Source organism: Euprymna scolopes, chromosome 4 (genome assembly GCF_053919585.1).
Source record: "Euprymna scolopes isolate OS-2025 chromosome 4, ASM5391958v1, whole genome shotgun sequence".
NCBI lineage: Eukaryota > Metazoa > Mollusca > Cephalopoda > Sepiida > Sepiolidae > Euprymna > Euprymna scolopes.
The window spans coordinates 15291471-15318839 of NC_136485.1; the positions used below are offsets into that span (position 1 = coordinate 15291471).

General features: G+C 33.7%; 1 protein-coding gene across 1 annotated transcript in view; it reads left to right on the forward strand.

The window, feature by feature from the left end:
- Positions 1-15488: 15488 nt before the first annotated feature.
- The window catches only part of LOC145266779 (neurochondrin-like), a 106448-nt gene continuing 94567 nt past the window's right edge, over positions 15489-27369 (forward strand). Inside the window, exon 1 of the mRNA XM_080122650.1 lies at positions 15489-15719. Within this exon, the coding sequence (XP_079978776.1) occupies positions 15609-15719 (111 nt within the window). The 5' untranslated portion in view covers positions 15489-15608. The remainder of the gene's footprint in view (positions 15720-27369) is intronic.

A 27369-nucleotide genomic window follows, 5' to 3' on the forward strand; every position in this document is an offset into this window, starting at 1 on the left:
TGATAGTCAGGGACCCGAACCTTGGATTAACCACTAAGGAGGCTGTCCTATCAGCAGGTGCAAAGTACTGGGGCTGCTGTATTGCCATTTGGTGAATGGAATCTGGACCATGCAGTAGCTTCTGGTGGGGCCTCTCGATGCCATACTAGTGGGTAATTGTTACGGCTTTACCTTATCATGTGGTACAAAAAAAAAAAAAATTCTTCGTTTCTTTTTCTCTCTTAGTTTCCCCTCTCTGTCCTGCTCTAAGTAAATCTGTCGACCTAGTCCACAAATTCCAAAATTTCATCATGACAAGTTTCAAGAAAAAATACACGATTAAACCCGGTTCTCCAACTTCCAACGTAGACCCCTACTACCATGTCTCCTTCTCCAACATCAGGGGTCTACGTTCTAACCTTCCAGAGGTTGAAACCCAATTACAGGAGACTAAACCAGACCTTTTATTTTTAAGTGAAACTGGCATTGGACAGGCTATTTCCCTTGATGAGTTTGCAATTACAGGATACTCTAACTTAACTTCTAAATCTGACCCCCAAGATCGCCATGGGCATGGAATATGTGCCTATATTAAAGATAGCTTTCCATGTGGGAGGGACATCTCCAGGGAAGATCCTAACTTACCTTATATGTGCTTCCGGGTTGCTTTAGCTCACACTACTGCATTTATATTTACTCTCTATCGCCCCCACAACAGCGGAGTTACTATCTTTCAAAGCATATCTGAGAAAATTGACCAAGTCCTTTCTACTTATCCTTCAGCTAACATTCACGTATGTGGAGACTTCAATGTTCACAACGTCGAATGGTTGACCCACTCAAACAAGACCGATGATGAGGGGAGGTTCTGTCATGATTTCTCCATTGCCTATGACCTCACTCAGATTGTTCAGGAACCTACCCGTGTGCCCGATAATGACGGCCAGTATGCGAGCCTACTAGACCTTTTTCTCACAACTTGCCCTGAACTATGTTCAGTTTCTGTTCTGTCGCCTCTTGGATCTTCCGACCACTCTGTTGTATCAATTAAGATAAAAATGAAATGTAATAAGTCCCCAGACGTACCTCTTCATCGTACAGTATATCGATACACTAAGGCTGACTGGGATAGCTTCCGTACATTTATATCTGATCTACCTCTGCATTCCATGTTTAAAAAGGATGTGTCCTCTATAGTATTAGACCTAACTGAATGGTTAATTGTAGGTATTGACCATTTCATACCCTCTAAAAAATTTCAGCAAAAACCTAACAGCCAGCCATGGTTCTCTCCAGAATGTGCTGCTGCCATTGCGCACAGAAATCACTTTTTCCACTGCTTCAAACGTAATAGATGTATGGAAACTAAAGCCGTTTTCAGGACTGCCAGCAACCATTGTAAGAAAGTAATAAGGAACGCAAGAGAGTTGTATGCTCAATCTGTTAAGTCCAAAGTAGCTGAGCAGCGGCTTGGTTCCCACCAGTTTTGGCAAATAGCAAACAGAATCCTGAACAGAAGCGTGTGCTCCATCCCAACTATTATCAATGGATCTGAGGTAATCTCGTCAGCATCAGACAAAGCCAAACTCTTTGTCAAGAACTTTGCAGCTAATTCTACCCTTTGCGACCAAGACCGCCAACCCCCAATATTTCCTCTTGTATCAGAAAACACGCTATGTGATATACGTATATCTGTACGTGATGTTGCCAAGTTAATCAAAAACCTTGATTCCAGTAAAGCAACTGGCCCTGATGGTATTCCAATTATAGTACTCAAAAAACTTCAACCTGAACTAGCGCCCATACTTACAAAACTGTTTAAACGTTGTCTTAAGGAGAATAGTTTCCCATCTCCCTGGAAAATCTCATCAGTATGCCCTGTATTTAAGAATTCAGGTGATCGCTCATCCCCCTCTCAGTACAGGCCAATAAGTCTCCTGTGCGTCATGAGTAAGTTGCTAGAATCTGTATTAAATACAGAAGTAATCAAACATCTCAACAAAAATAACCTTCTTAGTGACACTCAATATGGTTTCCGTTCTGCTAGATCTACAGCAGATGTCCTTACAGTTATATCGCATAGGATTAGCAAATCTCTCGACGGTGGCAATCTTTCTAGGGCAATTGCTCTTGACATATCTAAAGCCTTTGATAGGGTATGGCATAAAGGTTTACTTCATAAGATCGCTAGCTATGGTATAGCTGGAAAAGTCTTCTCAATTATTAAATCATTTCTTTCTGATAGATTCATAAGAGTAGTAGTTGAGGGGCAAAAATCAGAAGCTCTCAATATTAATGCCGGTGTCCCTCAGGGATCCATCCTGGGCCCAACTCTTTTCCTGATCTACATTAATGATCTTCCAAATCATATCCTTACATCATTTGTAGACATTTATGCTGACGACACTACCATTTATGGTACCACATCTAAGACAGTAAACGAGCAAGTTCTCTCCAATTCTCTCTCCTCTGATCTTGAGCACGTAGTACAATGGGGAAAGGAGTGGCTGGTTACTTTTAATGCATCTAAAACCAAGCTTCTCTCTTTACATCATCAACATTCTAATCCACATTTGTCATCAATTGAAATGAATGGCTCTCGTCTTCAGGAGGCCTCAAGTTTTGACAAGCTTCTGGGCTTGACCATTACTCCTGATCTTAAATGGAACACGTATATCAAATCTGTTGCCAAGGCCGCTGGAAAAATGGTGGGATCTTTCTATCGATCCAGTAGATATCTCACTGCTGATGCTATTCTCTATCTATATAAGAGCCAGGTACGTCCAAGGATGGAATACTGTTGCCACATCTGGGCAGGAGCTGCTAGAAAGAACTTGTCCTGCCTTGATAGAGTTCAAAATAGACTTCGTAGCCTCGTAGGAGATGTCCTTTTCTCCTCCTTGCAACCTCTATCTCACAGAAGAGATGTTGCGAGTTTGTCTCTGATGTATCGTTATTTTCATGGAAAGTGTTCAACTGAGCTTCAATCTATGGTCCCCCCTCGCCAAACTTTCACAAGAAACACTCGTCTAGCTGTAAACACTATCAATAATTTCCCCCACTCTTTATCTGTGCCTAAACCTAAACGTAGATTCCATGAACAAAGCTTCTTTCTTAGAACTGCACGCCTGTGGAATTGTCTTCCGTTTTCCTGCTTTCCGGCTGACTACAATATGGTTTTGTTCAAGTCTAAAGTAAATAAGTTCTTGATGAGCCGTTCCATATAAGTTATTAAATTTACCAAATTTTCATTACTAATGATTATTATATTGACCAACTTCTACTGTACACTCTTTAACCCTTATCCTTGAGTGGCCTCTGGGCCTTGATAATGTGGTGATGCCTTTGTAAAAAAAAAAAAAAAAAAAAAAAAAACACTGAACATAAACATTCATAAAGATTATTCTATAAAAAGAAGCCGAGAATGTAAGTTATCTCCCTTGCTTTTCTACTACGACTTATAAATTTCTAGGTTTTATCCAATTATTTTTTATCTCCCAAGATTATATTTAGCGTGTCCACACGCGCGCGCACACACACACACACTCTCTCTCTCTCTCTCTCTCTCTCTCTCTTTCAGACCTGCGTTGTGTTGATGCTTTTAGATTAGTACTGTCTGCTTACGTATTTCTCAGAGAACCTCAGAACCACTTGTCACAAATGAACGAGACAGAGAAGAAAGAATTTTTTTTTTTATAAATACAGCAAAAGATGTTAAATACTTATGCTTTTGTCACATTTTTCAAGAGAGATATTAATTATTGTTTTTATTTTTTATAAATATACTAATAAAACTGAAACTTACAACAGACTAAAAAAATTATCAATGATTTTGTTACACATAGAAATTCTGTTGCCACACGTACTTACGGTCTGCGTGTATTTGTGCATCTCTGAGCTAAATTTGACGATATATGCATGGTTTCAGCGTCCAGCGAATGCCTGAATATTTCTAAAGGGTCCGAGATTAGATGATGTAACATTTGTGATCCCACAGTTGGAGATCGCATTTAATTTATAACCTATCACCACTGTGTAACGGAGGTAACCTAAGTACGTGTTTAACTATGAACATTTTCATTATAAAAAAAAAGACACTTTTATATTCGTTTAATTATATAAAAATGTTTGATTATAAAATTACGTATTTCTCCAATTTCTCACTTACTAAATTTTGTTAATGTTTTAGATAACCGTTGCCTTGCCATCAGGTGACTCTTCCATTATGTCAATGTTTCATTTTATTTATTTTATTATGCATGCCTGTATATATATATATATATATATATATATATATATATATATATATATATATATATATATATATATATATAGAGAGAGAGAGAGAGAGAGAGAGAGAGAGAGAGAGAATCGTTCATTTTCTTCCTTCTCTAAAATTAACTTTTTACTCCAATATTTTTGTTTACGGAAATCACTCGAGACAAGGTATGAAGCCACTAGATATAAGTAGCTACCAAGAAAACAAAGATAATTATATAAAAAAAGGAGATGTTTATCGACCTTAGTCTTGGAACCCCCCCCCCAAAAAAAAAACCCCAAAGCTGTAGGTAAAAAGAAAACAATGAGCAGGAAGAGAGTTTCACAGCTTTGAAGTTCATAGAAACAAGCTACTGGAATAGGATTACATTGAGGTATTAAAACAGCAAATTGATGGAGACCACTAGACCAAAAAGGCAAACGAGCTCGAACAAAGGAAGCATGGAATAGATCAGACAATTCTGAAAAACACATGCCATAATAGTATTTTAGCAACATCACGTCCGTGAGAGAGAGGTTGCAGTGAAGAATAAAGTGTGGAGCCAATCAAATTACAGATACGTTCCTGCAATTTATCAAGAAATTTCAAATAGAACACAGATTCATCAGCCCAAATATAACAACTGCACTCCATACGTGGTCTGATAGTAGATTTGTAAAAATAGAGAATAGCATTGGGTATGAGAAAGTGTTCAGAGAGAGAGAGAGAGAGAGAGAGAGAGAGAGAGAAAGAGAGAGAGAGAGAGAGAGAGAGAGAGAGAGAACCGATTTTAGTTCAATTTTTGGTTCTTGGCTATAAGCGATATATAGGAGGGAAATGTTGTGCATTTCTCTCCTAATAATTACTTAAATAAACACAAGGCCAAACGACATTGCTTTTAGCAAAACAATAATAAAATGTTTATTTAGAAAAGGTGAGATTGTATCTCAGACTGAAGAGAAAGAAAAATTTTTTAAATGTCTGTTTAAAGGTGTCGTCTGCCATCAGACTGCAGTCGTCAACAAGTAGCAGTGGGAGGCGTGAGTGAGAGAGATCTGTATAGGTCGCTTGCTGGCATCTCTCTGGTGATCGCAGCTCAGATTCCAAAGGGCTAAAAGTAGTCTTTAAGGGGACAGTTCACATCAATGTGCCCTGCCAACCGATTGGTCAGTGTGGCCGAATCACTTTGGCACCGGGCATTGATCCGCTTATAGTAAATAGTTTGTCAACTGCTACAGATATAAATGTTGTTTTTTTTTTTAGGTTTATGACATTAGTAACCCTTTGGAGTTAGCATTTATTTAGTATTACACATGAAATCTGAAGAAAACACTTAAAATTACATAGTTTTTGGTGAAGATTTAGATGCTGGTATTTGACTGGGTGTGAGGAACTTAAACCGCATTGTTTTTAAGGGTCAACATCTTTTGCATGTCTGCTAAAAATTGCAGAAAAACAGGTTTGCTTGAATCTGTAACGTTATAACATAACATATACCACTTACAAAATTATTTTTCCTGTTTAGAAGGCTACTGAAATTACACAAATAAAATTAAGGATGTCTCCACATTATTAAACTGCGAATAAATATACAGAACTCGTAATTTCTTTTTTTTAAAGGTTTTTTAAAAACTAATAGAAATATTATTTTTTATTAAAAAAAAAAAGTGTTTACAAAGTACATGTGCACGCTCATGCAGCCATTTTTTTCTACATCATGAAATGAATTGAATTTTACGAGTTAAATTTTTTTCAATTTAAAAATCTATAAAAATTTTTCTATTGGTTCAAAGATGTTTTCAGGTTTAATGTGAAATTTTATGCTCTTTCTAATAAACCGAACATAATATTCTAGACAAACGTTCTTTTTTTAATTCATTGTTCCCCCATTTTGAAATGTCTATTAAAAAGTAAATAATTTTCTCACCTAAGGTTTATATATCACAAATTGAAAATAAAAGATCAATAAATAAAATAATCTAATTTAAAACAAAAACAAAAGAATAGTTTTGTGCGAATTTAAATTCAAAAGTTTAAAACCTTTTTTAAAAAAACACGTTGATATTTTTTTTATAAGTTAAACCTCACATTTTGAAAATATCGTTCTGTAAAAATTGGACACCTACATTAATTTTTTCTATTTCATTCAATGTTTTTTTCTTTTTTAGATTTTTGAAAAAAAAAAATTCATTGCATAAAGAAGAAATAAAATATTATAAATCAAAAACTCATATAATTCTTTAAGAGGATAAAAAAAAATGGAAAATTTGTCAGCGTTTTTTTTTTTAAGTAAAATTTGATGAGTGAAATGTGATCATTTTTCAAATACGGTGACCCATACGTGACTAATTTGATTGTTGACAGTAACCACATGTCAGAAATTCATAGGAGAGATAAGACAGATATCAGCACTTCAAATGCCTGTTTTTTTATATAGTTACTACCGAGAAATATATTTGGTCTAATGTGTTGTTTTTACATTTTTTAAATAATTAATTATGGCGCTTTTTAGCTTCCATATTTGTCAACTGGAAGAACGGGAAGCAACTCCGCTCTGTGACCACATGTTATTATATTTGAAAATTGCAGTCTTTTCAGAATGGTTGCTTAAAAAATTATTTTATTTAAAAAGTACATGGAATATAAAATATAAATATGGACAAATTCTTATAAATGAAGAATGAAAGCACCCATTGATTAGTAAGTGATTTTTTGGAATTTATATATATTTATTATAATTGGAGTAAGTTAAAATTCGTTGAATTTCTTGTAATCTTTTTTTAAAGAAAACCGATTTAAAAAAATATTGCAGATTTTTCTATTAAACCTTTTATTATTTTAAAATTTGGTCTTTGCTCCTTTTATTGAAAAAAAAAATTAGGGTTTAAATTACATTTTTCAAGTAGTTATAAGTTTTGAAAGATAGTGAGTCTAATTATTCAGATTTTTATCACTTATTATAATGGTGATATCTGACACTGCTACCAGAGCACTACTTAAACCAACGTTTCCAAGTTTCTTCCCCCTTTCCTAGTCTGAAGAGAAGCTTAAAAGACGTTTACTAACGAAAATGCTGAGTCATTTCCAGAAGAAGTACGTTGAAACTATTCTTTTCTTTCTAAATTATATCTGAAAAACTTCCGGATAAAATCTGCTCCATAGCCTCCATAAAAGTGCTCTTCGAGAGTCTGGAACACTCCCATTATCTGCCCTAGTTAATTTTACATGTGAATTTGTTGATTCTCTAGTCTTTCTTTCTATGGTACTCATACACAGATACTGTTACATACATCAAGTAACATGAGTTATTTCCCCTTGACTGGGATTACTCTCACCATCACCATTGCCTGCAACCTCCCACCATACAATCACGTGGTATATCGTAGTAGCAAAAACTACTACTCCTTCTTAGTGTTAATAAAGCTTCTGTTACGTCCACACGTGTCTCTCTCTCTTCTTTCCATGTTATTCCTAACCCTTTACTAATACAGGCCACATAATACAACATGGTGTCAGAAAATAATTACGAACCTTAACACTCACAAACGTCAAAAAAATATATATATAACAACAAAAAACTATGGAATATCTGCCACACCACAAAGAACTCAACTTTTCATCAGACAATCTCGGACAAGAATGGGAAACATGGAGAAACCAATTCCAGTTATTTTTACAAGCAACAGAGTCAGATAAAAAGCCGGAGAGGGTTAAAACATCGATACTATTGACCTGTATAGGAAATGAATGAAGAAAAATTTACTACACCTTCAAGTTCGAGAACGAAGAACAGAAATACAACTTGGAAAATGTGATAGAAAAATTCGACTTGCACTGCCAACCAAGAAAAAAAACCTAACTTTTCTCACATACCAATTCTTGACTTGCAAACAAAAAGAAACTCAGAGATTCGATGAATATGTCACCGAACTATGACAAAAAGCAAGCAAATGCAAATTTGGAGAACTTTCTGAGAGACTAATAAAAGATATTCTTATCTGTGGCATTAACGATAACTTGCTTCAAGAAAGAATGCTGAGAGAACCGTCGTTGGATTTAGAAAAAGCAATTCAAGCAGGGTTCAGTGCCGAAGAAACAAAGAGACACTCTAAAATAATGGCTACGTCAGACACAGAAAATATATTGCTAATTCTGGACATGAAGAAAAACAGAACAACAAAAAACAAGATGTCTTCCCATGCAACCTTTAAACAAGAAGACAAAAAGCCCGCCAAAACACAGTACTGGATTGAAAAATGTGTCTATTGTTCCGGTTTGCACCAGAAAAACAACTGTCCCACATACAACAAAACGTGTACAAACTGTGGAAAAAAAGGGCATTATACACGAATGTGTTGAACAAAAAAGAAAAAATTATACAATGTCGGGCAATCATAAAACTCAAACCACATGGAGTCAGACTAGTTTAACTTGGACGTCGTATTGAAACAAAATATACACGTGCTCCAAACAGACAAGTGGAAAATAAAACTACAAGGTAATGAAACATTCATTAATTTTAAAATTGATACTGAAGCTGAAGTGAATATAATACCAGTAAAGATTTACAACACAATAAAACCTAAACCTAAATGAACGAAAACAACGATAACACTAACTGCATACAATAGTACAAAAATTCCGATAATAGGAAGCTGCATGATACAGCAAAGACATAAAAATGAATACCCAATTTTTCGTAGCAGATACTAATGTGAATGCAGTAATTAGTGCAAACACAGTAGAAAATCTGGGATTAATAAAAATAATTTATGCGATAAATAAGACTGATATAGAAACAGACTGTTAGAACCTCTAATGCACCATGAAATACCAGTAACACCATGGATGAAAGTAGCGACAGACATTTTTTATTTATACAATAAAGCATATGTTGTAATAATAGACTACACAACGAGATACTTTGATATCCACAAACTTGATGACTGTATATCACGCACAGCGATCAAGAAAATAAAAAACACTTTCGCAAAATTTGGTTTTCCACAAATAGTGATCAGCGATAATGGACCTGAGTTCGCATCATCAGAATTTAAACAATTTGCTAAAGATTAGGATTTCAAACACATCACGACAAGTCTGAACTATTCACAATCCAATGGACTATTAGAAAGAAATATACAAATTATAAAAAGGACAATAATAAAGTCATTTGAAAGCAACCAAGACCCATATCTAGCAATGTTAGCACTACAGACATCCCCATTAAAAGATAAATTGTCTTTGCCAGTCCAACAACTAATGAAAAGAACGCTTAGGACAAACCTTCCTAACATCATGCATAATAAAGCAATGAAAAGGCATGAAATAGATAAAAAGTCTAAAGAACTACCAACACTAAGCAAAGACGACACTGTTTGTATTCGCTCCCAAGGAAAATGGAACCTGAAAGGTAAAATTGTTAAAAAACTAAAAGAGCCTGGTTCGTATTTAGCAAAAACAGAACAAGGAAAATATTTAAGACGTAACAAGTGTCACCTCTTAAAAACAAATGAAAATCCAACACGCAAAGTTATAGTCCAAGACAAGCTGTACCACAAACAGGTACGGAAAAGAGAACAACAACATTAAACTACACAACGAGAGGAAGAACAATTAGCCAGATACAGACACTAATTAAATACATATAAAATAAAAATAAAAACTTTTTTATTTTCAGCAAAAATCCGAAGATGTTATATACATCAAGTAACATGAGTTATCTCCCCTTGATTGGGATTACTCTCACCATCACCATTGCCTGCAACCTCCCACCATACAATTACATGGCATATCGTAGTAGCAAAAACTACTACTTTTTCTCAATGTTAATAAAGCTTCTGTTACGTTTACATGTGTGTATTTATCTTCTCCTTATATTAAGGCCGCCTGGCGTATCCCGGTCGTAAAATAAGCATAAATGTCATATTTTAATTAATACAGATTTCTTATTTATTATAAATAGAAATACCATAGGTATTAAATGTGAAGTTAAATTCCTTTAAAAAATTAAGTAAAAAAAAAAGGAAATGGAAAGAAACTGAGACATGTGCATGCAAGTATTATGTGTTTTTCTAAACAGTTCACTTGTTGTAAGTTAAAAAAGGAAAAATACTCGAGCTGAGATCAAAACCAAAACCCAAAGACAGCGAGTCAAGTACGATAACCATTAAGCCAGCTTGACACGTTCTTTAAAGTATTTTCAAACCAAGTTTTCATGACGTGCATGTGCAGTCATCAAACAGCTGAAAATATAAAAATCCAATCACGTACATGTACCAATTTTTCTAATTTGACCCCTTAGCAGCCCTTTTTCCAGGAGGAAAACTGACTAAAAAGTTTTCCACCTGTCTGAATGCTCTATATACCAAATTTCAAGTTTGTAAATCAAAAATTCATTGAGTATATAGATTGAGAAGTGTCCTCACGCGCACATACATTCTCACTTGTATATATATATGGCATAATCACGTTGACATACCCGTTCTCGTCAGATCACCGAAATTAAGAAACATTGAGCCTGGCTAATACCAGATGGGTGACCATTTGGGAATTCTAGGCGCTGTATGTACTTTCCGCTATACTCTGTATTTGTTTCCAGTCGTCCTGAACCTCCACTTGCCACTGGTATTCAACAATGTTGACTCAGGAGAGGTGTGGTTGGAGATTGCGCAACTCTTGCCACAAAGATTCAACGCGCAGGCACCATTACAGTGGGTATCCATAGTCTGTCAAGACTGAAGGAAGCCTTCTATATATACTAGTAGGCTGCCCAACATTGCCTGGTCATAAAATGTACTTAAATATGATATTTTGATTAATGCAGATTTCATATTTATTATTAGACTAGCGTTTTCAGTTTCTAAAGGTTTTTAGACACACGTAGTTCCATTATTTACAATTTTTGGATGTGATGAGCGATGTCTGCACTTACCTGATTCAAATTCTAATTTTGTACCTTTGATTCTTAGTTACTTATTATTTATTATATATTTTATAGCTGAAACGAAAGTATTTATGAAATTACAAAACAAAGCGAAACAAAAATAAAGGAGTAGGAACAGTTAGTTTTAAGAGAGAGAGAGAGAGAGAGAGAGAGAGAGAGAGAGAGAGAGAGAGAGACAAACAGATATATATATATATATATATATATATATATATATATATATATATATATATATCGGTGTATCGTATGATATAAGGGAGATAACTCTTTTTGATGCATCGAAAAATTTAGTGAAATTATTTGTTAATTTACAAATAATTTTTCATTACTTGATTCAAAGTGTTCACGTTGTATCATCTGTTAGTCGGTCATTAGCAAGAGTTATGGCATGCATGACTGATACTCATCATTCATGTTTTTTAATGATTTGCGTGTGAAGGTTAGGATTAGGTTTTTGATAGAGAGGTTATGTGATTGGTTAGGAAGAAAGTGAAAGATTATCTATAATTTTTCTTGACCAAATGATATTTTTTCCGGGAATTAATTCCTATTTTAGTCACGTAAATTCTATCGAGCTGAGAACAAATAATATCGAAGTTGTGTTTGTATTTTTCCCATGATGAAACATTCGCTTCTTCCCCAGCACTCTACGTTTCTTTCCTTTTCGCAGTCCCAACTGATCATAAACTCACACACGAAGAACGAAACAACACCCAAAGCAAACAGACACAAAAATTCAGCTCTTTTTTAACTCTTTATAACATAAACTGATGTTTCTGCTCTTTCTCGGCTGTCTGAAACTTGAGTCCGTTTCCTCACTAATTCGTTTTTTTAATTGACTAAATGTCACCTCATATGCTAATTTCTGGCATGTGCTTGAGTATTTTTTAAAAACTCTATCTACAAAATTATGTTTCTCTTTTTTCCGTCTCCGATCCTGTCACTTCACAGGCCAAACCGAGGCATGGCTGCTTGCATGAGTAATACCTTCTATTACAGAAAGTGAGAAAGAAAAAGGTTTGTTATCTCCACAACTAAATAAATATCAAGTTTTACTCGAGAGAATATTGGAACATAATGAGAATTGGATTGATATTTTGTTATGCAACATATTACTTTAAAGTACTTCTTTTGAACTCCTTGGTCTAATGTTCACAGGGAACATGAGTTGGAACAGATACATTGAAAGCATTGCCAAGGCTGCTGCAAAGAAGGTGGGCTCTGCTACAAAGCTACTTACACCTGAAAGTATCCTGTACCTCTATAAACTACCATTCGGGCCGGGATCAAAGTGTAATATCTGTTCTGCAGATGCTGCACTTAAGATAATTTGTACCAGTCAATGGAAGGGAAACCCTCTATACTGGGACAATTATTATTTTTGGTCACCAGAGTGCCCCCTTTTTGTCTACTTTTAGGGGAGCTAGTTTTACCCCACATTAAAAATGGCCTTGTGCCTGATTTGCTTTGGTGGGGAAGCAAATAAATACAATAAACTACCATTTGCCCATGTATGGAGTATTGTCACATTTGGGCTGGTAGTCTCTCCCTCCTGGACAGGGTTCAGAAGAAAGTCGCCAACTGAACTGTCATCTAGGCTTCAGCCTCTGTCCCATCGACAAAATGTTGCACCCGACTGCCTGTTCTACAAGTATTTTAATGGTGAATGCTCTGACGAACTACAGGCACTTGTACCCCCTCGACATAAATACCCCTGACTAACCTGACCAGCAGCTAAATCCCACCCTTACACAGATCCATAGTTTCTTCCCCAGAACTGCTAGACTTTGGAACTTCCTTCCGGGATTTTGCTTTCCCAACTGTACTGACACGCAGACATTCAAATGTAATGTGAACAGACATCTTGCTGCTTATCTCCCTTCATAATATCCCTGCAACCTATGTCCCTAATAGTAGCCCCCTACTTCAAAGTGGCACTGTGCCTTGTTTGGGGTAAAAATGTAAAAAAAAAAAAGAAGAAGAATTGGATTTTGTTGACAGACAAATAGAACAGAACGTGGATGCACGTATGATAGCAGCAGCAGCAGCAGCTGTACGACAGCCAACGTATGCAAATGACCAAGCTGTGTGAGAGGTGACGTTACAGCAAGGAAGAAGAAAAGAAAAAGATTATAAAAAAGGAAAAACGTGGTCGAGAAGGACAGAAATAGATATGTTCCATATGTAGCTTGAGAGTGACAGGCAAAGACGCTGCCTAAGCAGAGTCTTGTTAAGCACATTGGAGTATGAGGAAACTTTTGAACAAGAGACAAGGGGTTATTCTGGAAAGTACCTGTAAATAAATGTCTGTTGTTTCACTGAAACTTGGTTTCCTTGCGACTGTCTGCATACAATGTGTGGGTCCCGAGAGCTGATATGTAACGACTACGTTACACAAATACTGTTTCCTGGGGTTCCATTCTAGTTGACTGCTAATAGTGAAATGGAAAGCACAGATAATAACCTATCAAGAGACGATCAAGAACTGAGCTTAACTTTTATTTTTGACACCAAAATACATCTACACCTAAGATATGTCTACACGTATTAATCTTCACTCTGTACAAGTGTATCAATAACAGTTAACAGTCCAGGATCAAAACCCAATCTGATGAATGGTACTGCAATATACATTAAACCCTCATGTAACTGCTACATTACCCCCTGCTTAGGCTTTTTTTAGCTGATAAAAATAAGAGAAACCTTATCAGCACAGGAAAATACCTTTGAATTAACATGAAAAATGCAACGATAGCTAAAATAACTGTTTAGTTTGTTCCAAAATGTTTTTGTTATGTTATAGTGTGCAAAATGTTCTGCTAAAAAGGAAAATTTTTTTATTTGACAGAGGAAACTGTCTTTTGCTGAAAAATGTTATTTTCATTTAAAGTGGGAAACGATCTTTTGTTAAAAATAAAAAAATATGGTCATTTACTAAAAAGAGAAAAAAGTGTTCTTTTTTTTCTTGTGGATAGTAGCCCGTTGAGAAAAAACTTCTGAAAAGAAAGAATTTTTTAAATACAATAAGTTGTAAACATAGGCTGACTAAACTTGAAGATAACAAATAAATAAAGGCTTAAACTGAAGAGTCGCCTTTCCAATTCTGATCGAGCCCCCCCCCCCCGAGTCAGTATGGATGATCAGAAGTGTTATAAAATCCTGGTTGAATGTAGAGTGGAATTTGAACTTTTGCATTGTATAGAATATTTTTAGTTTTTAAATAATTTATTTTATCATCAATGTTTTAAAAAGTTTTTTACTACAATAAAAGAATAAAGCAATTTATCAAAAAAATACAAAATTTATTTTTTTAAAACAAGATTAAAAAAGGGTACTCTTGCAGAATTTGATCCGAATTCTCAGAATTTTCCGACAATTATGGTTTAGGCTCGACCGGCAGTCACCAGATTAAGCCGAGCAAAGTAACAGATGCAGACAAATTTCCAAACAAACAAACCGAAAAAAATAGAAATACAATAAATAATTACAAAAACCTATTGTAAATTTACTGAATCTTTCTTTTTGCAAGAAAATTTGCATTTTGAATTGTTTATTTATTATTATTCTTTTTTGTGCATTTTTTTATCAAGAAAATTTGTTTTTTTTTCAAGAAAAGATTAATATTAAACTGTAAATTGTTAGGTGAAAGTACAGTCTTTTTTCAAGAAAACTTACATTTTTGTTTTTTTTAAAAGAAAATTGGAAGTAAACATTTTTTGTAAACAGAATTTTTTTTATAAGAAAAGATGAATGATTTTCATGAAAACAGTAAGTTGTTAGGTGAAAGTACCAAAGGGGTTTCTTTCAAGAAAATTTACAAATTATTTTTTTGTCAACAAATGTTAAAAAATAAACAGAAAATATACCCCCATTACCCAAAAATGATAAAAAAAATTTACATTTTTTTTTTTTTAACAAAAAAACAAAAACAACAATAAAAAAAGTCAATTTAGCATTTCATTTGAACAACGCTCGGCTTAATCCAATGATTGCTGGTTGAGCCCAAACCATAATTGACGAAAAATCCTGAAGAACCAGGTCAAGAGTACAAAAAAAATCGATGAATTTTGGATATATTACTATTTTCAACATGATAATTACTGCGTAGTACATAATATTATTTTTGGTTAAAACGACATATTGAAAAAATCAACTCTCTCTTAACAAGCGCCATATCTTTTTAGGTACAGATCTACGAAATTTTCAGCTAATGGACAAGGGAGATGGCCTGAGTAGAATCTGGTATGAATGAATAGCAGTTCATTATTATCATCATCACAAAAATAGTACGACACGTGCATTAATGCTAAACGTTTACGCATGCGCAGTGAAAGAGAAACGAAGGACTTCCGTTTGTGAAGGGAAGCAACGTATTTGTTGACTTCCGGTTCCAATCTAATACTTTTCATCACAACACATGGTAAAATGGCCAGGAGGATGGACGATTGTTCGGCCTTTGACCAACAAGTCAACAAATGTGTTGATAGATTACACAAGGCCAGCACAGACAACGAGAAATTAGCAGCACTTTTGTTGGTGAGTTTCTTTTACCACACCGTCCATTCCATCGTCTTCTTCATCTTTTCAAATTTCTTTTCACATTTAAATGTCATAAAACTAACTGAAAAAAAAAAAATAAAAAATAAAATAAAATAATAACAATAAATAAAAAATCCATAATTAAAACACGAGCGATGAACGGGAATATTTCATCTTTGGAATTCATTGTTTATTTTGTGAATTAAATTTACATTAAAACAAACAAAAAAAAACGCTATCATTTGCATGTTATTGTTGACGTCAATGCTTGGATTGGCATTTCTTAAATGTTCATTCATTTGTTTGTGATAACTATTAGAATGATTTGGCGGACCTATAAGAGCCCCCCCCCCCCAATGCGTGTTTTCACCTTTTTAAAAAACTTTTTTCGACGAATATCATAGATTACAGACTTAATTATTATATCTATAGAAAAAATAAATTAATGGCTTTTAAGATGGAGGGTTCACTTTCGCGTTATAACGTTCTACTTACTTGCCCTGACTTACTGTGCATCTCTTTATTTACGTGTCACGTGACCGGTGATTTTTTTTTTTTTTTTACATAGGCATCACCACATTATCAAGGCCAAGAGGTCACTCAAGGGGTTAAAGAGTGTACAGTAGAAATTGGACAATATAGTAATCATTAGTAATGAAAATTTGGTAAAGTTGATAACTTATATGGAACGGCTCATCAAGAACTTATTTACGTTAGACTTGAAGACAACCATATTGTAGTCAGCCGGAAAGCAGGAAAACGGAAGACAATTCCACAGGCGTGCAGTACTGCAGTTGTTCTAAGAAAAAAGCTTTGTTCATGGAATCTACGTTTAGGTTTAGGCACAGATAAAGAGTGGGGGGAATTATTGATAGTGTTTACAGCTAGACGAGTGTTTCTTGTGAAAGTTTGGCGAGGGGGGGACCATAGATTGAAGCTCATTCGAACACTTTCCATGAAAATAACGATACATCAGAGACAAACTCGCAACATCTTTTCTGTTGTACGTAGTTCTCTTGTCTATGTAATTTTGATAATTAATAAATGATAATAATAAAGACGGCCTACTGATCTCGTATTGAAAGATACTTAAAATATATTTCACTATCAGTAAGGGGACAATTTTAGGTAAATTTATACAAATACCGTGACAGCGAATTAGTAGAAAAAAATGTACCCTAACTCTAACCCTAACCCAGTTTTCAGATTCGTGTTCAGCACACCGAAACGTAACAGAATACTACGTAAAAGATTTTACTAATTCGCTGTCACGGTGTTTGTATAATAATACCCAATTTTATTTATTTATTTTTTTTCGTTTGTTATAAGCGAATTTTAGGATATCTCACCGTGACTTTTCACGTGACACGTTAGTAAAGAGATGTACAGTAAGTCAACAAGGAGGGGCAGTAAGTAGAATGATATAACGAGCAAGTGAACCCGAACCCCCTTCTTAGAAATCATCAATTTATTTTTATCAAATTTTTTTCTTTTTTTTGCTGATATAATAGTTAAGTCTGTAATATGTGATAATCGTCAGAAAAAGGATGAAATAAATAAAAATAAAACACATATTTAGAGGGGGGCACTCTTGTACAGATCCGACAAATGATTTTTTGGGTTTGTATTACTGTACACATAGATTCGAAAAAGTTGTCAAAAAACAAATATATAACAAATAAATATTATCAAAGGCAAGATAAGTTACTTTTCTACCAAACTGGATACATTTTTTTTGTTTTTATTCAATGTAGCATATTTATTCAGCTCGAAAAACATACAGTGTTTTTGACAACTTTTTCGAATCTATGTGTACAGTAATACAAACCCGATTTTTTTTTTTTTTTTTTAAATTAAAAATAAACCAATTATCCTACCTCATGTTCCCAAGTTTGAAAAGAGATGCACTCATAGAAGGTCGGAGGTTACATCAGCTGAAATGTTTATGAATATAACATCCAAAATGAGAAATATAGACGAAATAATCCAAATTATCGATCCTCATCTAAAAAATTTCGGAAAATAAAGTTTGTTTTTCTTTTGCCAAGTGTTTCTAACAAAATGTTTATTTCTTAGATTTATTTAGTTCCCATTTAAACAATTAAAAAAATTTTTTTTTCTTTCATCGCTCTTCTCCAGGAAAATGAGTTTTAACACTCACGTTTAAATTGATGACTTTTCTAAGTTTTCGGGTATGCTGAAAACGAATATCACATTCAAATTTCGGGCAGACAAGTAGTTTACTGGATATTAAGACATTTTTTCCAATGTATTACTTTATGAATTTCAGTGGTCATTCTTAACATGGAGAGAGGAGTGTTTTGTAGGCACCGCCAAAAATGGCCGCAAAATCAAGTTGTTGTTGTTTTTTAAAACGAAATTACATTTATTAAAATCCATTATTTCTGAGTAACTTCTTTTTTTCCAGAAAGATAAAACCCTGAATTTTATCATATAGAAAACAGAATAATGTAAAACTTTTTCTACTATTTTTAATTCAATTTTAAATGTTAAATTTTCCCAAAAAGTTAACAATTGACATTTTTTGTCTTGCACAAAAAACGTACTTAAATATTAAAAAAAAAGGGTTTTTGAAATAATTAATTAATTTATTTATTGTCTAACTAATATTTAGGATGATTTTCTAAGAGAATATGCAAAAATATTATAATATAAGTACCTGAATTTCAAATAATTCCACTTATTCATATAGGTAACCAGATATTTCGCGTTGACGTAGAGTTCAGATCGACTCTGTTTACGTTTTCGTTTGATAAAAAGCAAACTATGGAAGACCAAACAGGCCAAAAAAAACTTATTTTTCAGTGACGAAAATTTCAATGTATTATTAAGCTGAGGCTGGCCAGTACCAGATGGGTGACCATTTGTATGCGTTTGGTTTTTAATGTGTATGTGTGTGGGGGCCAGGCTCCCCAAAATGGGGGGGGGGCAATTTAAAGCAGAATAAAAAAAAAATTATTTCAGCGCGTTTGGTCCACCGTAGTCGAAAGGCGGCAAACGTTTTCAAACGGGATCAGGGCACAATATTTATCGAATTTTTTTTTTTTGGTATCGATTATTCAAAGCATGCCCTGTTTAATAATGGTCATGCATTATTCGGCTCGCTAAAAAGAAATTTTTAATTTATTTATCAAAAATTTTAAAATAGCTTTTTTCGTATAAATATTAAAAAATTTTTTTTTTTGTTTTGCTTAACTTAACTTAATTATTTTACTTAACATATTCACCGAATTTCACACTTCAAAACTCAAAAGCGGGATAATTAAACACAATCGAAGTTCTGATATTCAGACGTTAAAATAAGGTATGCAAACATTTTTTTTTTTTTTTTAATCTATAATTCTGTCCCTTACAACAACACAATATGTTGATTTCAGTTTCAGATGATTATTTTAAGCATATTTGTTCCCACTTCAAAACAAGGGGGGGGGTTTGTAAGCAAAAAAATATATATATATAAATATCGTTTATGAAAAATAAGTACACTGTTATAAAGTTCATTCTTCTCCTAATAATCGCTGAAAATTTCGTATTGATCGGATAATTACCTGATTTTTGGTAGATTTTTAAAAAGACGGTCCGTCAAAAAGTACTGACCTGCCCCCCCCAGTTTTGGCGGTGCCTAGTGTTTTGTAAGGTGCATGTGCATTAGTACTTATCCAGTTGAAAAGAAAATAGCCGCAAGTGAAAACATAAGGGATTACATTGGATAATAAACGTCTTAATATCCAGAAAACTACTCGTTTGTCCCAAATATCTGAAAACCTGTAAGAGTCGTCAATTGAACGGTGAATGTTAAGCTGAAGTTAAAGTAAAATTTAAAATCTTTTTTATTTTTTCTTTCCTTTTCCATTTTTTTTTTTTTTTTAAATCACCATTTATCAAGGCCCGAAGGCCACTCGAGGATGAAGGTTAATGTATGTAAGATGGTAGTGTAGTAATCGTTAATGGTGTAGATTGGGTAGAATTTGATTATTTATGGGAACGTCTCAAGAAGAACCTGTTTAGATTGAATTTGGAGACTACCATGTTATATTCAACTGGGAAGCAGGACAGCGGAACAGTGTTCTACAGGCAGGTAGTTCTGGGAAAGAAACTTTGTTCATGGAATCTGCGTTTAGATTTAGGCACAGATAGAGAGTGTGGGAAGTTGTTATAGTGGTTGTAGCTAGTCAATCACTTTTTTGGCAAAAGGTAACTAATGATTTTAGCAAGAGGAGACCATAGATTGGAGTTCAATCGAGTACTTGCCATGAAAATAACGGTAGAGCAGAGACAGGCTCACAGCGTCTCTTCTGTAGGAAGGAGGGTGCAGGGAAGAGAAAAGAGCATCACATACTAGGTTTCAAAGCTGGTTTTGAAACTCTATAAATGCTGAATAGGGCATGCCAAGCAGCTACTGCCCAGATATGGAAACAGGACTCCAGATTAGGAGTACCTGGCTCTTATGCAGACAGAAGAGTGCATCGGCAATGAGATACCAACTTATCTTGGCAACAGATTTGATGTACGTGTTCCATTTCAGATCAGGAGTGAAGATTAGTACCAGAAGCTTGTCAATACATGCCGCTTCCAAGACATGAGCCATTCATTTCTATTTGGGGTGTAATGGAAGCCAGAGTGATTATGATGAAAGGAGGGAAGTTTGGCTTTTGATGCATTAAAATTAATCTGCCACTTTTTCAAGATCTGGAAAGAGAAATTCAGAAAGATCTTGGTCATTGTTGGCCTTTGGAATGTTGCCATAGATTGTAATATCATCTGCATAAATGTCTATGAATGATCCAAGAATGTGATTTGGGAGATCATTGATGAAGATCAGGAAGAGAGTTGAGTCCAGGATGGAACCTTGAGGGATGCCAGCGTTAATACTATGAGTTTCTGATTTCTGCCCATTACTCTTATAAATCCATCCGAGAGAAAGGATTTAATAATTGAGAAGACATTTCCAGCCATTCCATAGCTGTCGATCTTGTGAAGTAGACCTTTATGCTATATGCTATCAAAAACCTATGATATTTCAAGAGCTATTGCTCTAGAAACAAACCCCTTGTTGAGAGACGTATTTAAAAATTTACCGCTGGAATTTGATCATAAACAAGCACTAAAAAGCAGTAATTTATACAGAAAATTTTATGGAAACATCAAAATGACATTGCGATCGGACCTATAGAGTTGCCATCTTTATAAATCAAGTAAGAAAGATGTCAGCTTCTTTTTCGATTGGTTTAATAAAGATAGTGACTATACTTTTCTGACTTGCTTTTCATTTCGGCGTTTTATGTGTATAATGAAACAAATTTTATTGACAATTTTGTCAATCATTGTGGAATATATAAAGCCCATAATCGCAATTGCGATTCTTTTATCTTGCAAATGTCATACTTGAGATTTATATATAGACTAGCAGGGGTACCTGGCGTTGCCCAAGTGTTTGTAGGTGTAAAAGAAAAAGAAGTTTTGGTAGGGAGGTAGGCTCGAACCTAATAACTTACCACGACACTACGAGGAGAGAGAAATGATAATGGTTAAAATTGAACGTTTAAAAAAGCAGGTGGTTAAACGAACGTCAACATATGGTTTTCTTCGTCAAACATCACACCATAGAGAAATTAAATCCCAGCGATAATTTTGTGACATTAAAGATGCTGAAATAAAAGATATAGACGATCTTGTTTCGTAAATCGGAGATATTACAATCTAGAAAGTATATAAAAAGTTGTAAGAATTAGTGATCCCCCCCCCCCCGAAAAAAAGCCTTTGCCAGACATACAAAAAAAATGCACACACACATTTTCGCTTTTATATAATAGAAGACTAGAGGGGGTGCTCGGCGTTATCCAGGTGTTTGTAGGCGTGAAAGAAAAAAAAAAGTTAGGGAGGTAGGCTCGAACCCGAAGCCTTAAGGCGAATAGCCTGATAACTTAGCACGATGCTATGAGGGGAGAGAAGTGATAATGGTTGAAAGTAAACGTTTAAAAAAGCAAGTGGTTAAATGAATGTCAACGTGTGGCTTTCTAGGTCAAACATCACGCCATAGTAGTAGAGAAATGGAATCACAGTGCGAATTTTGTAACATACAAGTTGCTGAAATAAAAGATATAGATGACCTCGTTTTGTAAATCGGACATATTATAATCTAGGAAGTATATAAAAAGTTCTAAGAAACAGTGACTCCTCTCCCCAGCGCCCCCCCCCCCCTCCCCATCTAAGTCTTTGGAGGGCATACGGAAAAATGTGCGCACACACACACACACACACACACACACATACATTTTCGCTTTTATACTATAGAAGATTAACTCTAAACATGCTAAATCCTAATTCGACTTTAACTTATCCTTTAACTTTGGTAATTTCTAACCAGAAATTATTTTTGAATTGATAATTTAAAGGCTTCAAAATTAATTTTTAATGTCGGAAAATTGTTTAAAGCCAATTTAAAAAAAATTTCTTTTTGCCAGTTATTATCGATAATAAAGTTGTAACTAATTTCTCCACAACCATGTAAAAATTACAAATGATTTTGTAGCCTTTAAATTGTCCATTAAAAAATGATTTATGGTTAAAATTAAAGAGTTCTTATTTAGAAATTGACTTATTTAAAAACAAAACAAAAATACAGACAAATTTTTATGATGTATGTACCCGTTACAGAATGATAATATCATATTCCAAAAATTACATAAATCGGTCAAATAGTCTTTTTAACTAAGAAAAATCAAAATTTACGATTTTAAATAATTATTTTGAATACAAACAAAATCTCGGTAGTCGAATTGAGTTATCACCCTTGAATTTTAACATATTCTAAAACAACATGGCAACTCTTTCATCATAAAATTTGTTTACAAATCTTAATTGATAAATTTACATGATTTTTGGAATATGACATCTTTGTTCCATGATGGGTATGTGCATTATAAAAATTTGTCTGTAATTTTGTTAATAAATCACCTTAATAAATGAAAAAAAAAAAAAAATGTTGATTTAAATTGTTTTTCTTTGATTTAAAAACAAAAAAAGAATCAGAAATTACTTGTAAAATCACAGCTTATAAGGGTCCAATTTTTTTTATGTTGTGCAGATAAAAAATTAAAAATATACTAGCAGGCCGCCTGGCGTTGCCCGGTTGTAAAATACGCATATTTTAATTTATACAAAAACTGAGACATATGCATGCGAGTATGTTTTTTCTAAGCATTTCACTTTTTGTAAGTAAAACAAAAATATTTGAGCTGCGGTTGAAACCAAAACCTAAAGACATTGAGTCAAGTGCAATAACCATTAGGCCAGCTTGACAGGAATTTAAAAAGTGTTTTCAAACCTACTTATTCTTAACATAATGTGAACGATTCACGCATGTGCAGTTGTGAAACAGTTGACAAACAGATAAAAATTTGGTGATGCCCAAGTACCAATTTTTCAATATTGACCCCTTAGCAATCCTTTTTTCTGGATGAAAACTGATTAAAAAGTTTTTCACATGTCTGAACACACTGTATACCAAATTTCAAGTCTGTCGATCAAAAATTTGTTGAGTATATAGGTTGAGAAGTGTCCACGCACACTTTCTCACTTAAATACATTTAAATTTTTACAATTTTTTGTTTTAAATACGATTTTTAAACATTTGTTTTACGTTTTCTTTTATTTTTGACTTCAATAAATACTTGATTAATATTGAACAACAATAGAAATAAAAAATAATTCAAGGTGTGTTTATCAGAGTTACGTATAGACGAGGAACACGCACACATACCATCCTGTCTGATAGTTTCATTAAAAAGTGTATGATGGGCAGAAAAAATACCTGGGAACTTTCTGAATCCTTTAAAGGTGTCAATTAGTAATTTATCTATAATGAAAGTTTATAGACTTGCATCAAATAATGTGATTCATTTGTGCTCTTGAGCAAAATATTGTTTGACTAAGCAATTATCTTAGTGAACCAAAAAACCTTATTAATAAACATTTTTTTTTTAGTTTTCAAACATAACCAAATAAAAAAATAATAAACAAAACAAAAATGGTGGGTTTTCTGACAGACTACAAACCCTTGTACCCTCTCAACATAAATACCCCCTCCAACAAACCCGATAAGCAGCAAAATCCCACCCCTACACAGTAGAGATCCCTAGATGCAAGAAAGCCTTTTACTCTAATAGTTTCTTCCCCAGAACTGCAAGACTTTGGAACTTGCTTCCGGGTTCCTGCTTTCTCAATTGTACTGACATGCAGAAGTTCAAGTGTAATGTGAACAGACATCTAGTTGCTCAACTCCCTACGTAGTACCCCTGCAACTTATGTTCCCGATCCTTCTACATCAAAGTGGCACTGTGCCTTGTTTGGAGTGAAATTGTAAAAAAAAAAAAAAAACACTAAATATTTTGTACAGGAAAAAGATGTACATTTTTGGCCAATTTTCAGAAGAAAAAATTGTCAATGAAATGAATCATGACATTTTAAAAAATGAAGCAAACCTGAAAAATATTAGGGATCTTTTTCTCCCTCTAAATGCTTTCAGAGAGTGACATGTTTCTCTTGGAATGTTGCTGGTGGTTGGGGTGGCATCACATCCATGTTTTAACTATTGATCAATAAAACTAGGTCACGTTTTAAAGAATTGCTTGCCAATTTCATTTAAATTTATGCTATTTCAATCTCTCTTATTTTCAATCATTGTATATAAAAAAAAAATGCCATTTTCGAAATTGTTAGTCCGTTATTTATTATTTATTTTTTTTTACTTTAGAATCCCACTTTTTCAGTAATGTTTTAAATCTTCAGCGCCAAGAATTAAACAAATACATTTTTTTTTATTTGGAAGTCACCACTTATCAAGGCTAGAAAGCCATTCAAGGATAAAGGTCAATGAATGTAAGGTGGTAGTGTAGTAATCATTAATTGTGTAAATTGGGTGGAATTTCATTATTTATGAGGACGGCTCAACAAGAACTTGTTTACATTGAATTTGGAGGCTACCATGTTGTATTCAACTGGGAAGCAGGACAGTGGAACAGTGTTCTACAGGCGGGTAGTTCTGGGAAAGAAGCTTTGTTCATGAAATCTGTGTTTAAATTTAAGCACAGATAGAGAGTGGGGAAAATTGTTGATAGTGGTTGTAGCTAGTCGAGTGTTTTTTTGGTGAAAGATTGGAATTATGTTGAGTACATTGTAAATGTTCAGTTTCATTGGTGTTTTAAAACTAAATTTTGATGAAATGTGCATTAAAGAAAAAATCAACTTTTGTGTTATTAAGTGTTGGTTGTTGTTCAAATAAAAACGCAAAATAGCACTTAATGATGACATAAGTATATAATTTTTTAAGTCAATTGTATTTTCCGTGATAAAAGCATTAACTGAATTTTAACTTTTTACTGTTTTTTTTTCACTTTAACATCATGGTGATGAAAAAAAAAAATAATATAAGATTCTAAAGATGGTGTATTGCATCAAAATACAAATAATTATTTGAAGATGACCAGAGGTTACAACGGCCGAAACGTTGTGAAAAACCCAACCAAGATGAGAATAATAGTCCACATAAACAAAATAATTATAAATCCTCGTCTCAAAAATATACATCCATCATATCAAAAAAGCAGAATGGATCCGAATTTATTAATAATAAAATTTAAAGAAAAGAAAATTTCTAACAGATGTGTTCGTTGGGAAAGCAAATAAACCAAATATTTTTTTCAATATTCACCAATAACATCCAGTGTGAATGCACCTGAAGATGGCCAAAAGTTACATTGGTCAAAACATTGTGAAAAAAACAACCAAGATGAGAATAATAGTCTCCATAATACAAAAAATAAATATTTGTTTTTCATAACATTGCGTTGTAATTTGGCTTTCAGATGTATTTTATGTATTAGTAAAAAAAAATGTGAATTCTTTAGTTTTCTTTCATTGAAATAAAACAGAAAATGTAATTTACAAGAGCTTTGAAAATCTATCCTCTTTCAAGTAAAAATTCTACAAATAACTAATATAGTGTGGGGAGGGGGAAGAAAAAGATAAATTCCAGCACTGGTAAAATTGATTATTTGAACAGAACAGTTTTGCACCACTTTTATGCCTCTTTACAAATTTACTTTCATTCACTCCAAAGAAGGCATATTATTACTGAAGATTGGAAGGCATTTTAAGTGGAGGGTTGTGTAGAAAGATGCTTGTTGGTTCCCCGACAAAGGAGGGATTGAACCTAGTTATTCACTCCCATTCGTTTGTTCGCACTTTTCTTGATAACCACGCGTTGGATTTAAAAAATAATTTTGCCCAAACATTAGTCATAGTGAAAGTAAATTTTTGGCCAGAACAGATTTTCCGGGATAACTCTGGTTGTTCCTCTGGGGACCATTATAGGAGTAAAATTGCCCGAAAATTGTTTGTCCATTCGTTTGTTTGCACTTTTCTCAATAACAACTCCTTGAATTTAAAAAAAAAAAAATTTTGCATAATCATTAGTCACGGTAAAAGTAAATTTTTGCCAGAACGGATTTTTCAGGATAAGTTTGCTTGCTCCCCGCTCCCTGCCCAGTGAGATTATGGAGGTAAAATTACACCCAAATCGTCCATCTGTTCACACTTTTCTCAATAACCATGCCTATGATTTTTTTTCTTTTTTTTTGAAATTTTGCACAAACAGTCATGGAAAAAGTAAATTTTTCACTTGTAGAGGGAGATCCTGCATTCTCGATTTGTTCATATTACATTCAAATTTTTGGTTATTAGAACAGTCGTGGAAACAGGGGGTAGGTAGGGAATTCCAAAGCAAGTTATTTGGGGAAATAAGCTCATATTAGAGTAGACAGTTTTCTGACATCTTGAGACTTTTACAGCGAACAGATGCTAGTCAGGTTGGTTTGGGATATTTATGTTGAGCGGGGTACAAGTCCATCCAAATCAACATGTTTCCACTGAACCTTATATCTAGAATCCTTATTCCAGATTTAATCGAAATCCATTATGTAATTTTCATTCTAGAAAATGTCTAAAATTTAAGGTCTTAATAAAATAATTGAAATTCAAGGAATCTTGCTTAATTGGTGTCTAATGTTTATGAGTCAAATTTAATGTAAATCTGAAATATTTAAATTTTCTAATGGAAGGTTGTGTCAATATTATACCTCGTAAAATCTCTTTAAAATACACCAAGGAAAGCATAGAACCTGCAGAGGCACCAATTATTATACAGTATTGGAGACGGCAACATATTGTCATCCAAACTCTTCAGATAATATATAGCATCTAGCATCTCCTTTGCACAATTCGTCCCAGGATAGTTAAAATGAATTCCTGAAACAAAACATTTTTGCACAATTTTATATCTCTTCATGGAGATTAAAATCAAACTCTTATAATACTTCTAAGCCATACATCTAGAATTCTTTATTTTGATTCTTGAAAATATCTGAATTTGAAGACTTAAGGAATATAACGAAAAAATTGAAATTCAGACTGAAACACTTGAATTTTCAAATGAGAGGTTGTGTGCTCAATGAAAAAGCCTTTAAAATACTCGACCCCCCCCCCAAAAAAAAACTAAAATTTAATGAATATTTGATATCTATTGTAAAAATGTCACAAAACTTAAATACCAAATGGTGTCCACTCT